Source organism: Xylaria bambusicola, assembly GCF_022495145.1.
Source record: "Xylaria bambusicola strain CBS 139988 unplaced genomic scaffold F5B22scaffold_59, whole genome shotgun sequence".
In the NCBI taxonomy this organism is placed as follows: Eukaryota; Fungi; Ascomycota; class Sordariomycetes; order Xylariales; family Xylariaceae; genus Xylaria; species Xylaria bambusicola.
Genome location: NW_025953612.1, coordinates 16,259 through 30,855, shown reverse-complemented (window position 1 = coordinate 30,855; position 14,597 = coordinate 16,259). Strand labels below are relative to the sequence as shown.

Below are 14,597 nucleotides of genomic sequence, written 5' to 3'. Positions count from 1 at the left end.
ACAGTAAAACCTGCCATGTTACGCGATGTCTAAAGGGCCTGGATTCAAGGGTATTCAGTGTCCTTCTGTTCCTTACAACCCAGTAATTATGATCATAGTTCAAATACAAAATAGCATGACGGCACTGCCTGACATCTAGATGAATATTGAATATACCACAAAAAAACAAGAGACTTTAGACCATCGTATTGAGATGTTTTCATATAAAACTCACCTATTGCCCTAAAAACGAGCAGCTCTCGATTTTGTTAGATCTCGCGGCTATCAAGGACTACCCTTGTAAAAGCCAGCCAGCCTATCCAAATATAGCAGCACATCCAAGCATTAAATACCCACTTACCTAAAAGAGTAAATAATACAAGTGGAGAAGTTTAGGGAGTCAAGCGACGACTTGAGAATGAAGTTCATCCTCTTCAGATTGATTTCCACCACGTTCTCTTCACTCTCTCCGCTCCTACTGTTTTCCGAATCAAGGCCCTGACGTGGTTCTTAATTGTGACTGAGATCTGGTACAGTCGGACAAAACAGTCGATGGGTATGTTCTCTGAGTACCCACCAAGCGAGCTCCTACGACTTGGACTTACATGCAACAGAGCTTCACTTTATCGCCGATGGGGGCTGCGGGCACCTTAGCGAGAGCGATCGCAAGGCAATCCGAAGCCATGTCATGAAAGGCAAAAATCTAGGCAGATGGCGGTCGCTTGGAAGTAGACCACGCCAGAAACAGCTGAAGCAACTGGAGGAGCATCGCAATGTAGTGAGCCGTGTTGCACGGACTCCGTCCAGGAGTGCCCCAGAGTTCGCCAACTCCCCAACTCAACCCGTTCCACTATTACCTGCCCCTCGCCAGGTAGGATCGGCGGTTTCTACCATGTCTTTGGCCGACAGCGTTGAGCCTAAAATCTTCGAAATTGTTCTTCGATGTATGCAAATCACGACCCGTCGTTTACAGCCGGAGTTAAGCTAACCCCGATATTGCAGTTTCGTCTATTGCCAAGCAGATACTCTTCTCCATTGAGCCGTGCATCTTCTTTGAACGAAGGGTTGAGCATTGGGTCGCGCCCCTGGCCATCGACGCCGCCTATCTCCATGCTAACATCTCACACTCATTATATTATCATGATGTGGTCTTGTCCCTAGCAACATCCCGTGAGAGTCGTCGCACGTGGTATTACCACCACACCAAAGCACTTGGCCTTATTCGAGACCGGATCAACTCAGATAAAGGGGATTCTCGGCTTTCTAGTCGCACCATTTCAGTGATACTGATATTAGCTAGTCAGGCGTTCATTACAGGCGATCTGGAAACTGCGAGAAAACACTTAAATGGAATAAGTATAATTGTTAACCTGAGAGGTGGCTTCAGCATCTTCGAAAGAGAAGGCAACGAAAAGCTCGCAACAGAGATTCTGAGGTAATCATTCTACCAGTGTCCCCTAATGATAATGTCGGCCACTGATAGTTTCTAGATGTGATCTCGGGTTGGCGGTACATAGTGGCACAAAGTCCCTCCTGTTTCCCAAATTGGCCGATGAGTGGCCGTACCCATCGCTGTCCGTTTTCCTCGATCACAACAGTCGCAATTTGAATGTCGGCCTACAGCTAGCTCAAATGACGGACATGTTCTACCATGACGGGCTCACCTCAATATGGAACACCATGTCCGACTTCTGTTCCGTTATTAACTGCGCAGCGATTTCGGAGCAGCGCATAACTATGAAGCTCTTTCTTAACTCCATGGCCTCGATCATGTATCGATTGATTGATATGCAAATTGAGCCCTCTTCAATAAGCGAAGTTATCCGGTTAGGTCTCCTATGTTCATGTTGTAGCGTGTTCCTGCAGTGGCAGCACCTAGGCATATCTTATACACACCTCAGCTTCTCAGTAAAGAGATTATTTCTCGAATTGAATGGGAAAGATATATTCGTCTCGCAAGAATTCGCCTTCTGGCTCTTCATTATTGCTTCCATTTCAGTTCTCAGCGACAGCGACGCAGATTGGCTTCATCCCCTTTTACGACAAGTAGCAGGCACACTCGAGCTTCAGACTTGGGATCAGGCACGGAAACTGTTGTCAACCATCATGTGGATCGACAGCGTACATGGAAATGCTGGGAAACGCGTTTTTGAGGCAGCAATTCTACATGTATGCTAAGCTCATTCAATCATAGCTCAACAGTACCATCTCCTGTATTGAGTCACTCAACAATGCAAACCTTCAAGGATGTCGAGGTTTCAATGTCCGGAAATATTCCGGTGACTCACGAGGACCCTAGTGCGAACAATTTGACAAGGGGTCTATTCATCAGATGGTATACGAACTCTTCACAGAGCTCATCATGAGCTGATGGAGTAAAATGCCCTTCGTATACTCGAATTCAGGAAACCGGTTTATTGGTAGCTACGCCATTAATGGTTATATTCCTAAGCATTCTATGTTATACCATGTTAATCTCGACGTTTAGGATTATATAACGGTTCGTTGCTTTTGCTTAGGCCCGGCTTAGGTTAACTTAAGCCCAATTTAGTTTTAATGAGCTTAGCTCAGGATTCTTTAATTTACTTATTGCAAAGTTGGCTTCATGGAGGGCAAGGTATCAGGATTTCCAAAGTCCAAAAATAAGGCGGATGAATATAAACGAAAATAGCTTATGTTAAACGTAGCTACCTTTAGCTATAAATGGAGCTAAACTTTCCTAAAGTAATTATTTTATATATAGATCTTAAAATAAGTTATAAACAAATAGTTATAAATTCTTTTCTTTTTATCTTTATTTAAAATATTAATTAATTTATTTTTACCCTTTTTATAACTTTTAATTATATTTTCTTATCTAAAAACCCTTTTTAAAATAATTTATTATTAATTATTATAATGCATATACCATCGAATGGATTTATGAAGTAACCTCCCTCTGTTGTTTCCCCGGCCTCGGCCTCTGCCGCATTGCCGCTGACCTTCTCCAGGGTCCTGCCTCTTAGGAGGCTGGTCCTCTCCTTCGCTCTCGTTCTGTTCGTTAGTAGCATATATAGGGAATGCTCCCTTCGCTGCCCTTCCAACCCCCGAGGGTGAAGGGCGTGTTAACACGTACTCTCTAAGCCCTGCAGCTATATCGATGTACGAAAGGGTCCCTGCCTCTATAGCCGCCTTGTTGAACATCCTAAAGCTAGTGGTCCAATTATGGATTACCCCTTAAAGAATATATTCGAGGTCAGCCATAAGGTTCTCTGAAGCGTTCCACTCTGTGCGTCCTTTATCAATTCCTCTTGCCACTATAGCCTCCCACTTAGTAACCCATGATCCTAGGTCCTTTGGAACCTTCGTCAAGGGCCTGGATACTATTGCCTTATATTGCGTTCTTGCTTCCTGCCGGAGACTCGACTGGGCTGCTGCACCAATCTTGCAAACGTTATCATACCATTCGTCAATCTCTTGTTCAGGCTTCAAGATAACCATCCTATAGCTTGGGGCAATAGTATCCTGCAACCAAGTGGTCATCCCCTTAATATTCCTTCTGTGTTCCTTATAATCCTTGTCCAACTGTATATATATACTCTAGTCTCCTTGGAAGAATGTTCTTCCTTCGGCGGTGAGGTCAGCAGTTGATGTGGCTTCTGCGCGGCGGTGGATCGTTTAGGATAGTCCGGGGCCTTAAATTCCTACGCAATTTTCGATTTCCGCCGCACTATGTGCTGTGCTGGCTCTCAGACACCACTTGGTGAGGAGTTTCCACAGGTAGGTTTGACACTTCTAAGGGACGACAGCGCTATGCCACTCCGTTTTGGCAGCTTGGCCTATATATGATGAACCAGTCATAGTCTTCCATCGGCCTCGCCCTAGCCCGGCGCGGCCCGGAACACCGCCAAGATCCCCAAGACTCTCAGTCGTCTCGAGAATGTCACGGTCCTGCGCCTTGACGTCGGAGACACGGCCTCCGTGGCTCCTGCCGCCCAGGCCGTCGCGGACAGCGGACGCGGACAGCGGACGCGGGCTACATGTGCTTGTCAACAACGCCGCCGTGGGCTATGTGCGGCCCGTGCTCGACATCGGGATCGCCGCTGCCCAGCGTCTGCACGACGTTCACATTTGGGGTCCTCTGCGGACAATCCAGGCCTTTGCTGATCTCTTGATCTCCAACCGCGGCCGCATCGTGAACATGAGCTCGTCGGCCTCTGTTCTCAACTCCCCCTGGGTTTGTAGGTTTGCTTATCAATCTCGTATCTCTACCCCTACCCCACGATCGGTGCCCGCATGGTTTTCATTTCCACCACGTCTCCATCACGTGGGTGGGCTAGGTAGTTAGTTAGGCCGCCTTGAATACTCTGTCCGAGACCTTGTGACTGGAGGTCGCGCCGTTTGGCGTCAGCATCGTGACCATCTTGCCGGGTGTCATCAGCCTTAAAAGATTATTATGTGAGAAGTTTTGGTGGAGAACGACACCTAAACTGTATAGTTAGTTTTGTTTACACTCACTTGTAGCAGGGCGATAAATGCAGATTGAATGAAAGACGACTGCAGTAATAACTTCGCTGATTTAAAACTCATAGGTCTATGAGAAGAAAATGGCGCCATTGGCAAGAATCTTCCAATATAGACTTACACTGTCAAGTAAGATGTTGGATCTCCCGCTTTCACGAACAACTTCATCCGGTATAGTCGAGATGGATGCGTTCCGAAGACAAAGCGGTTCCTGTTAGCAGCGGTGGTTCGATGGACGTAGTCAAGGTGGACGCCTGCATCATTGCGACTTAACCCTTGACGATTTTACACGACGCCTAACGCACAGCCGATGGATCTCCGAAGACCCGGGTTGTTTCCACTGCGGTTCTCAAATATGTCTCTTTCGCCTCGATCGAACCTATTTCTTGCGCATATGAAATAAATCCAAACGGAGATTGTAAGACAAACCGAAACAACAATCGCCGCGACGAGCCACCAGAAACGTTCGGTTATTCCAGCTAATGGAACAACGGCGAGTAGAGCGAGGGACGCTATTCCGGAGAAGATAGTTATCTCAGCTCCAATTCGCAGTGACTCATCTGTTATGCCCGGAGCTGTGTCGCTAACCAATGAAAGGCAGGTTGGAATGTGAAGGGTCGCTTGCAGTCGGCGCACTGTTCGTACAACCGCGTCGCGGCGTTGAACCACGAATTTATCGATCGCAATGACAATCCCGACGGATAAACCCCGGTACAGAATTCCGAAGAATAACTCCTCCATCTCGATCGGTGTAATTAGGTTGAAGACGACCGTAGAGACTGCTATAAAGAAGAGCAGTGGTGAGAACTTGGGTAGATAAATAAATGACTCTGAGGAGGGAGGGAGGAAGGGAAGGAGAGACGGGGATGTGAAGAGAAAAAATGTGTCGACCAAGGTCAGTAACATCAGATAAATTATATAGAACAAAAGGTTTATCTAAACAAGTATTTAACTTTAAGGCCGTTACTGTAATGCCCTGCAAAGGTTGTGTGTAAACCTTGCTGCAAATCGAGGCATAGGATAACAGTAAACTTGATTGCAGCAGCTGAATAAGGTTGCTACAAGGCCACCTCGCATGTATGGAGCCCTTCTAGGTTATTATGGACTTAGCCGTAACCAATATCTTCGTCAAGACTTTCAAAAGACGCAATCCAGTCACATAAACTATTCGGCCATCTTATGCTTAGTTTTTCTTTCTGTAGACCGCAAGGGCAGGGGCAAATCCCTTGGGCTAATGACAGGAGTTGATGTGTGACATCCTCCCGAGTGAGAACCTTCTGTTCATGTAGATAGTATCCGGATGTCCTCCTGCCCCAACGAAGAGTTGGAAGGATCAACCGTTGGACCATCCTATTTTATTGCAACCATCACTCATATCGGTATTGCATCGTCGCATTCATGTAATCAGCAATCGCTCTCGGCATAGCAAGCAAGAGATAAAATGGGACGTGGATATGGCGCTACAACTGTATGTAGATTTGGGGCGCAAATATACATCAGGCTTGGCATGGTAGGCCAATACTAGGGGTGATAGACATAACCGACCTCGACCTCCGTATGGGGCACGTGAAGGAACACATTCTTGCGTTAGGCAAGGGGGGACAAAGGGTTTCATTTTTGGTTCCCAGAACTTCCACTTGTATAGACTTCTATACCAACTCTTCAACATTTGTGTGCACTACTAGTAACTAACACGAGAGCATGTGCCGACTGATCATGCCGGGTGTAGCGGCCCTGCAGGTTCTGCTACGGTCTCCGACTTTACTATGTATAGCCGCCGGGCCTCCGTTCTACCATCGGCAAATTGACTGCATCGGTACACCATGCTGAAGGAAACAGAACCGTTAATCTACCGGGTTACTAGCGTAGTCGATACCCCGACAAGTGGTCGTTCCGGCCCTGAGCGACCCTATATGCGGTAGGTGTTCACTTTCATTAGCTAATAGGTAACATAATCCCGATTGGCACATCATAGTACTCTACGACGCCTACCCCGCGGCGTCTCGTAGCCACCCACTCAGCCTTCGAACCGCCCCGTCCACATGCAGGGCGCAAACGAGCTAGGGGGGCGAGGGTGAAGCCTCGAGCGATGAAATACTAGACTGTGTCACAACCTAGACTCAAGATACAAGATATTCGACTAGTCTGACAACAACCAAGATGGGTGAGAGATTCCCTCTATCCCGTCAAAAGTCGTCGAAGAGGCATGGCGCATCCATGGGTCTATGTAGACAGGCCAAGTGAAGATGTCGGCATCTACCAAGGGTGCGCGCTTTCTTGCTTGCTTGGTCGGTATTTTTGAAGACTACGCTTTTATAGCTTTATCAGCTCGCTATTAGAAAGGCATGCGCAGCCGCCGAGGCGGCTAAGCGGTGTCCAGGTAGCATTCAGGTTGAGTTAGGGTGGGAGTGACACTACCCTTTAACAACCCTATAATTCTACTATTCTATGCTGTCTCGGCGTTACATTCTTTGCTGGGGCGTGGATGTTCGGTGTGTTACTTCGCGCGGACGCGGTGGGTGTAACTTGATGAAGGCTATGAAATGCCGTAGAGGCTGCAGAGCCTTGAACTGTACCTGAATACTAAACATGTACCACTCGAATTGAGAGCGTTGATAGACACCAAATTCTAAACGGAATCCCAAAATGGATCATCATTTTAGAGAGGTTGGTTGTTGAGATGGACAGTCGGAATGGATCGCTGCAATCAAATCGACGCACGGCACGAGGACGAAATACTACAATCGAGCAATCGAGATGAACTATAGATATTGCGAGCTTCTAGTGCCTGACCATGTTATAGTCGTAGACGAGATCATTCACGAAGACGCAATACCGTGGTTAGTTAGGGTATGATGGTGTGCTTCTTAGTGTGTAAGTGTCCCTGTGACTGGTACTGCAACGTGTAAGCTGCTCTATAGAATTTCCATATCAAGATGGACTCAAATGGAGTTAACGGCAGGTCGGTTTTTCATGGCAGGGAGAGCTCGACAGACATCCCTGTCAGTAGTCGTCACTCCAATTGATCTTGTGGCATTACGTAAGTATACCAGTACGGTATCTAAGTAGTCGTTTACTCTTGTTGGAGTTGATAACGGCGCGTCATCCTTCCCCGATAAGCGGGTGGTCTAATGTGTTAGCTGCATATCGCGGGCCGGCGCGTGCCGCCGGGTGTGGGATTCCAACCGTCTACGCGACATGTGGAAAGCTGCTACAATAGTCCCCAAGTTCTATCTTCTATAACGTCCCCTATTCCTCAGTGGGAGGTGGCTATTAGCTATCTATTCAAGACTCTATACATTTTGGCACATATTTTGGTACAGTGACGGTATCTCAGGGGATGATTCCCGTTTCGGACAGACACCGACATAGAGGGTATCGTGGGTGACGGATAAAAGGTATGAAGGCGAGATCATACCGCCCAAAATAAGTCTTTATGTGGTAAAGGTCCAATTTCAAATCTTCGTCCGTGCCCAGCCCACCTTGCTTACCCTCGCAACAAGCAGAGCCACGGCCCCAAGTAACGTGATGCTCGCCGCCCACAGTTGCGCACCGAGATAGCGCCCTCCGCTGGCTTCTATGATCGCGCCAGCGATGGGAACTCCGGTCAGACTGGCGAACGCTACGACACTAAACACCATGCCCATCCTAGTGCCTAGCCGACTTAGGTCTGTCGTCAGTGCAGCTAGTCCTACAGCGAATAACGACTGGATGGCGCTTGCTACAAAGCCGTACGCAGCAGCAAACACGTACAAGGGGATCTTTTCATGGGCGACAACAGGCCAAAGGAACAACACGATAGCGACCACCGTTGCGGTTGGTATTGCCGTATTGATAGGCCCCAAATAGTACGTCGCGATGAACCCAGGCAAAATGCGACCTGGAATCCCGAGCGCATTGGTGATGAGGAGTAGGTTGATGGAATCAAGACTGGTGAAAGAGGCATATGTGTGGCCATAGAGATCAATCTAATGAGCAGGTCAGAAAGAAGCCGTGCAATCAATAACTACTGCAGTTGGAAAGGTACGCGTTGACACTAACATAGTAAATAGCAAAGTATACGGCCCAATAAATGAGAAAAAAGCCTATGATGAAGAACACATAATCGAGTTCTTTGAAAGCGCCCAACTCGGCGATCGGGCCCGATTTACGCGCAGGGACGCGGACGCGCAAGAGAAGATTGATAAATATCGAGATGAAAAGGGTCACGAAGGCCATGCTTCGGATCGTCCAGCCGAAACCTATATCATGTCAGTAAGCAGTTTATTCTCGGAGCTATTCGTGTCGAGGGAGGCGGCGAGTTGCTTTGCTTACCGACACGAGGAAGCAGCTGTTGGATCATGGCTGGGTACACCAAGCCACCCGACCCGGCGCCGGAAGCGACAATGGCGACCGCGAGGGGTTTCTTTTCCTTGAAATACGAAGATGGTACCGACAGACCCGGCATATACAAGATGCCCATTCCAATTCCAATGACGACGCCTTGGGCGAGGATGAACTGATAGTACTGCGTGGCGGCACTCGTCACAAACATGCCAAAAACAATGAGAACTGTTCCCAAGAGGACAGCCTGGTGCACGAAACCAGCATCACTTGCTCGACCTGAGAAAGTCCCGATCGCGAGGAGTATAAAGATCTGGATTGTGCCAATCCACGAGACGGTCGAAGGCGATACGTGAAGCAGTTCTTCGTAGTGAGATTGGAAGACTCCGAAACTAGTAATCAATCCCCAAGTGACGAAGCACACCAGGTGTCCCGCGAGGACTTGAAGCCACGCCCTGAGGCCGCCATCTGGCGGTGGTCCAGGCTCTTTGACCGGCGGGGGAGGGAAAATATTCCATTTCCGCTTCGAGCGGCTTTCGATGCTTGAGGTGTTCCCTTCCGAGGTCGACCCGTTTCCGTCGCTGTCTTGCGCCTCGAGGCTTTGCTTCTCAGAAAGGTTCCGTGTATCAGGTGTTTCCATGGTCTATATTCCGTCTATCGGGGTCCGTACTGCGGGAGTATCGATTAATGGCTGTTATAATTGCGGAAAGAGGAGAACCTCCTTTCTCGCGGCCAAGACAGTCAGACTTCGCTTGCTTATATATAGCGGGCCTAAGGCCCGTGTCATCCCGAACTTAAGTGTCTGTTACGTGAGACCCTTTCAGGAGATGGGCGACTTTTATCATGTACACGCTGTTGACGATCACATAAGCCGATCTGATGACAATTCTTTATATATCCTAGCAATAGTAGTGTAGAGGCGCGCTCGCATTACATTGTCCAGACAACTAAAATCGCTCCTTTGCATGCCAAGGTGGCTGGACAAGGGCTAAACGCCAATTAAAGCTATCTTATGTTGCGGTACCTTACATTCCTACCCACCTAGGTATACATAGGACTTGGGCAAGAAACTCCTTCGCGCAATCATTTTGGTGGAAGTACCTTAGGCAAGCCGGGGTAGCGCTGGGGTTAGGATAATTACTTCAGATAGGTGGGCCGTCAGCGACTAGGGATAGAAACACTTGACAAGGAGCAATTTACTGGGCGCAAACTTTATCTCTTTACGCGAACTAAAAGCGAAAGCAAATATGGCCACTAAAAAGATACGACAGCTTCTCTGCCGTGAATCTGTGACAATGTCACTGAGCTAACCAGGGGTCGTGCGGATAGATCCCGTGATTAAACCTGCCGGATTAATAGTGGCGTACTACACTAAGCAAGGCGGCTTAGTCGGAACATAAGTCCGTGATCTTCGTATCGTGACCTTTATCGTCATACTACTAGTAATCCCTACTGGATCGCCATGTTCCTGAGGTTAGGAATAGTTACAGCAGAAGGGGGGTGAAATCGACTCACTCCTCATATTATCACACTCAACTACTGCTCCTAGCGCCTAGCCTCATCTACCACCACATATTCAGATTCAAGAGCCACATACTAAAAGAAACGTGTATGTATTATTTACGAGATCTTAATACTATGCAGATTTCTTTCAAGGTTTTATCATACATCGTTGAAGAGTGACTATAGTAAGTTGTTTTTATTGCCACTCCCTTCTGGTTAATAATTGGTTCTACTTCCCAAAAAGGCCTACCGCGCCGCGTCTTCGCGGCGTGGGTTTTTCCTCCGTCACCTCACTTTTCCACCTCCCACGAAGGGGGTGGTTTTTAGTGGTGGTCGGGAGGTTTTTTTAGCCAAGGTCCAATCCCTTGACCCCTTTTCCCTTCCTCAATCCCAAATAAAAAAAATGAACAAATGTTGGGCCATGGGTTTGGGCAGCCTTCGGAGTCTAGTTGCGTAGCTGGCTTAATAAAGGCGCACTACGTACGTACGCCTACGCGCAGTGGCTGACTTTGATCAAGCGTATGCAATTAGGCTTCCTAAGGCCCATCCCCCCCCCCAATATATGCGTTTAACCAACCTAGACCAGTTTGAGTGAAGTACTATGTAGGTAGACGGGCCTTCTTCTTCCAGGACCTCGAGTGTACACGTAAGCACAATACAGAAAACAAGGGTTTGTATCAGCGCTAGCAGGGCTGAAAGGCAGGGAATAATCTAGAAGGGTTGGAAAGAGACTTCTTAGGAATTGATGGTGTATTTTGCCAAATTTATTGCAACATAAGTGTCAACAAACTGGGCGTATCATTTTAAGTAACTACCGGTACCATTTTAACATGGCTGACTCAGTTCTTATCACTTGTTATGGTTCTTTCTACCCCTGCTGATGGGTTAACATCACCTGTACTTTAACCTCTGCCTAGGACGACGATGAAACTGGTGTAGTGATTTATAAATGTAGGTATTATGGATGCAAGATGCTTCTATCACTTTAACAACCATTTCACCTCCGTGACTTGCCAAGACTTTATATGACCAATTAGAAGTATAGATATCTCTCACATTTGTACCCCACTGAAACAGATAACTGCAAGTACAGAAAGCTACACTAGCTTTGGTGTCCCTTGGGTAACGGCTTAGGTATTGGCAAAGTTAATCCACTAGCATGGGTAAGAAGAAACATAGCACGTGATTAAGACTGGGTCAGCAATGTCACGGAGGTGAAATGGTAGTTAAAGTGATATTTTAATTGGACATTTAGATTCATACTGTAGAATGTCACGTAGGTGAAACGGTCATTAAAGTGATGACGGTGCTCTACAAGGGCCAAGCACCGAGCCAAGATTCAAGTTCTAGAGGAGGGGGATCTTGGAGCCAAGGGATAAATGCACGGGGTCATTGATAAGGTTTGCCAGAATGGTACGGAACATAAGTAGTATAGACATTCTGATCTGCAGTCTGCATCGAACCACACAACTCGAGTCAATTATCTCCACTATCCATATGATATGCTATGAGAGTGTTTCGTCATATTGCGCCGCAGCATCCATCCCTATCTAGTAGGAGTCTGCGTAAGAGGAGGCAGCTTTCTCGCCGACCTGCAGCATGGGGTCCGTCTCAAAATGAGCCCTCTTATAGGCGTCTGCGTAAGAAGAAGCAGCTTTCTCACCAACCTGTAGCATCGGGTCGGTCTCAAAGTGAGCCCTCTTGCTCTCTGCATAGGACGAAGCAGCCTTCTCGCCGACCTGCAGCATAGGGTCCGTCTCGAAATGAGCTCTCTTGCTCTCTGCGTAGGATGACGCAGCTTTTTCGCCGACTTGCAGCATTGGATCGGTTTCGAAGTGAGCCCTCTTACTCTCGGCGTAAGATGAAGCAGCCTTCTCTCCAACTTGCAGCATCGGGTCGGTTTCGAAATGGGCTCTCTTGCTCTCTGCGTAAGATGAAGCAGCCTTCTCGCCGACCTGCAACATAGGGTCCGTCTCGAAGTCTAAGGGCTCTGTTAACTAGGTTGCAACCTTCTAGTTATATGAAAGTGGGCAGTGCTCTTACGGGCGGGACGTGCCACCGCCAACGTCAGGGTAAGGGCAATGATAGACAGACGGGCAAGCATGGTGAAGATTTGAGGTTTAGTAGTAACTATACGAGTTAACAAGGTAGGGTGGATGGCGGAGTTAGAAAATGTATTGGAAAGGGGCGTAATTGCACGTCTTTTATAATTACGCTCGAAGCATCACAATCGCTTCACTCGGGTATAGGTTATATCTCGAAGACAAAACTCGAATATCCCATACATTTCCGGAAATTGGAGAGAGACCACTTTGCGACAGCTGCAGTATGCCGGTGAGGAGGGGAAGCTTCTTGAGAGTGTGTGGAGATTACTTGACGCCCAATTATTCAGGAACTTCCCCTCAAAGAGAGAACGATGATGTGTTGTCCAGCTATCCGCGGCTCCGGCCCGACTGCGACAGTTTCATTCATTCATGTCACCGGGTCTCACTCATCCATACTCAGCGTACTGATATGTTGTCTTGATTGGAGAAAAGCCGAGTTGTTAATATCTTGTCTGGATAAGAGTTGGAGTTTCGATCTAGGTTTGACAGCACATCCACTGCAACGTGCATACATTGCAACGTCGTGACTCGCCGCAGCGACAATCATGATGCAGCGTTCGTGATTAAACAGACCTTATAGCAATTAATCAGCAGATACCAAGTCCTTAAGCGCGTATCGCGAGTAAAAGTTCGGATATATGAGAATGAGGAGAATGAGGTATGCGTGACCTATGACCGACGAAACCTGCTGTTCGGTCTACCGGGAGTTGATTATCATATTCCTCTTACCCTCCTTCATAGCAATTCAGAGCTGTCTTTTCTCCTCTTACAACCAAGGTGCCCCTCACATCGTTGCTCTTCTCTGACACCTCGCCAGACATCACCAATTCTATCTGGCAACCCAAATTTCACCATCGTCGACATGTTTGAAAAGCACAGCTATAAGGATTTGTCAGGCGAGTCGTCTCTAGAGTCAGACAGACCATTCCTAGACGATGCCGTCTACCGCTCCAGCTTGGACGGCCGGGCCAAAGCGCGCAAATCGCTAATGCACTGGACCGGCCACGGAATCAGCGCGCTCGCTATAGTCGGCTTGTTGATTTACACACAGGTTGCGAACCAGAATACCCAGAGCGCTTGTTGGGATAGATTCAATTTCTATTGTGAGATCATCCAATCGAGACCATGTCTGAGTCAGAGAGCTAACCTTGGGCCAAAATACGTGTAGCTCCGGTGAACGATGCGGTAGTTCCGCATCCTTATACTGAAAAGATGTTCAATGGCTCCCTCTGGCATCAGACACCTTGGACAGGACCACCTACTGAGGAAGTTGAGAAGGCATGGTACGATATCATGAAATGTAGGTGTAGTCATGACATCAACAATACGCACACCCCCATACTCGTCGATGTCTATCAACTACAAACTAATGTGCCTGTAATAGATGGCATGATCAGCGTCACTAAAGAGGACATTCTGAAGGTGAAGCACCCAGACTGGTCTGCTCAATTCCCCGAGGAGTCTGGTGGCGGCTACATTGCAGCCACTATTGGCACTCACCAGCTGCACTGCCTCCACTACATCTGGCAGGACCACTACATGGAGTACTTCCCGAAGACACAAGACAAGAAGAAGATGATTCCAGAGCTGTACGAGCGACACTATGAGCACTGTGTTGATTACATCCGGCAGAGTCTCATGTGCCAGTTCGACACGGGCATTATCCCGTATAATTGGGTCCTCGATCACCAGAATCCGACTCCCAACGGCCTCACACACCACAAGTGTGTTGATTGGAGTAAACTGCAGGACTGGTTGAAGGTGCGAGCCGTCGACGTCCCGGATAACTTTACGTGGACACAGCCCGCGGACGCTGTTCGGCTTAGCTACAACCCTTGATGTAGGATAATATGCTTGTTCTGGGTGCCAAGGAACGCCTGCGATGGGATTTGGAGTGTCTGGGTACATATGTAGGTAGTGCCCGTGGTGCCCCCCACAAACTTTGCTTGAGGGGTGCCATGGGAATACCATGGGGTTACTTTTGTGCAATTGAATTCTTCATTTCATCGTCTCCAACCGCCAATACAGTCCTCTAGCATACCAGTTGCGATAATAGTTCAGTTACAGGATTAGTCACCCCAAAAAACTACTGTTTATGGTATACATTGTGATGGGGCCCCTTAGGAACTTAGCATCAGAGCCTAGGTTAATACAGAGATTAGCAAGAAACCCCAGAAAATATCG

At 47.8% G+C, this 14,597-nt stretch overlaps 5 protein-coding genes across 5 annotated transcripts; 2 read left to right on the top strand and 3 right to left on the bottom strand.

Moving 5' to 3' along the window:
• The first annotated feature begins 341 nt into the window (after positions 1-341).
• On the top strand, positions 342-2,704 carry F5B22DRAFT_624274 (uncharacterized protein). The gene is made up of 4 exons (XM_047976114.1): positions 342-535; positions 594-923; positions 982-1,414; positions 1,470-2,704. The coding sequence occupies exons 1-4, from the start codon at positions 532-534 to the stop codon at positions 2,155-2,157; spliced, it is 1,455 nt and encodes a 484-aa protein (XP_047826510.1). The 5' UTR covers positions 342-531; the 3' UTR covers positions 2,158-2,704.
• A 1,049-nt stretch (positions 2,705-3,753) lies between these two features.
• On the bottom strand, positions 3,754-5,223 carry F5B22DRAFT_650829 (uncharacterized protein; the record flags this gene model as incomplete). Its single annotated transcript, XM_047979372.1, has 3 exons — positions 3,754-3,994; positions 4,604-4,736; positions 4,788-5,223. 3 exons carry the CDS (start codon positions 5,221-5,223, stop codon positions 3,754-3,756), a joined length of 810 nt encoding a protein of 269 aa, XP_047826509.1.
• Positions 5,224-7,677: 2,454 nt separating this feature from the next.
• On the bottom strand, positions 7,678-9,445 carry F5B22DRAFT_660345 (MFS monocarboxylate transporter; the record flags this gene model as incomplete). Its single annotated transcript, XM_047980273.1, has 3 exons — positions 7,678-8,450; positions 8,524-8,723; positions 8,797-9,445. 3 exons carry the CDS (start codon positions 9,443-9,445, stop codon positions 7,938-7,940), a joined length of 1,362 nt encoding a protein of 453 aa, XP_047826508.1. The 3' UTR covers positions 7,678-7,937.
• Positions 9,446-11,677: 2,232 nt separating this feature from the next.
• On the bottom strand, positions 11,678-13,000 carry F5B22DRAFT_624265 (uncharacterized protein). Its single transcript, XM_047976113.1, has 2 exons — positions 12,352-13,000; positions 11,678-12,289 (listed from the first exon to the last, which is right to left on the bottom strand). Exons 1-2 carry the CDS (start codon positions 12,410-12,412, stop codon positions 11,859-11,861), a joined length of 492 nt encoding a protein of 163 aa, XP_047826507.1. The 5' UTR covers positions 12,413-13,000; the 3' UTR covers positions 11,678-11,858.
• F5B22DRAFT_624261 (uncharacterized protein) lies at positions 13,001-14,592 on the top strand. Its single transcript, XM_047976112.1, has 3 exons — positions 13,001-13,516; positions 13,582-13,713; positions 13,798-14,592. The coding sequence occupies exons 1-3, from the start codon at positions 13,276-13,278 to the stop codon at positions 14,250-14,252; spliced, it is 828 nt and encodes a 275-aa protein (XP_047826506.1). The 5' UTR covers positions 13,001-13,275; the 3' UTR covers positions 14,253-14,592.
• Positions 14,593-14,597: the final 5 nt, after the last annotated feature.

Bases quoted from the DNA above. Each gene is read 5' to 3' on its own strand.
- F5B22DRAFT_624274 (XM_047976114.1), top strand. The intron at 924-981 runs GTATGCAAATCA...CCGATATTGCAG, and splicing joins CTTCGAAATTGTTCTTCGAT to TTTCGTCTATTGCCAAGCAG. The intron at 1,415-1,469 runs GTAATCATTCTA...GATAGTTTCTAG, and splicing joins CTCGCAACAGAGATTCTGAG to ATGTGATCTCGGGTTGGCGG.
- F5B22DRAFT_624265 (XM_047976113.1), bottom strand. From the start codon at position 12,412: ATGCTTGCCCGTCTGTCTATCATTGCCCTTACCCTGACGTTGGCGGTG. The intron at 12,290-12,351 runs GTAAGAGCACTG...CAGAGCCCTTAG, and splicing joins GGCGGTGGCACGTCCCGCCC to ACTTCGAGACGGACCCTATG.
- F5B22DRAFT_624261 (XM_047976112.1), top strand. From the start codon at position 13,276: ATGTTTGAAAAGCACAGCTATAAGGATTTGTCAGGCGAGTCGTCTCTA. The intron at 13,517-13,581 runs GTGAGATCATCC...AAATACGTGTAG, and splicing joins GGATAGATTCAATTTCTATT to CTCCGGTGAACGATGCGGTA. The intron at 13,714-13,797 runs GTAGGTGTAGTC...TGCCTGTAATAG, and splicing joins ATGGTACGATATCATGAAAT to ATGGCATGATCAGCGTCACT.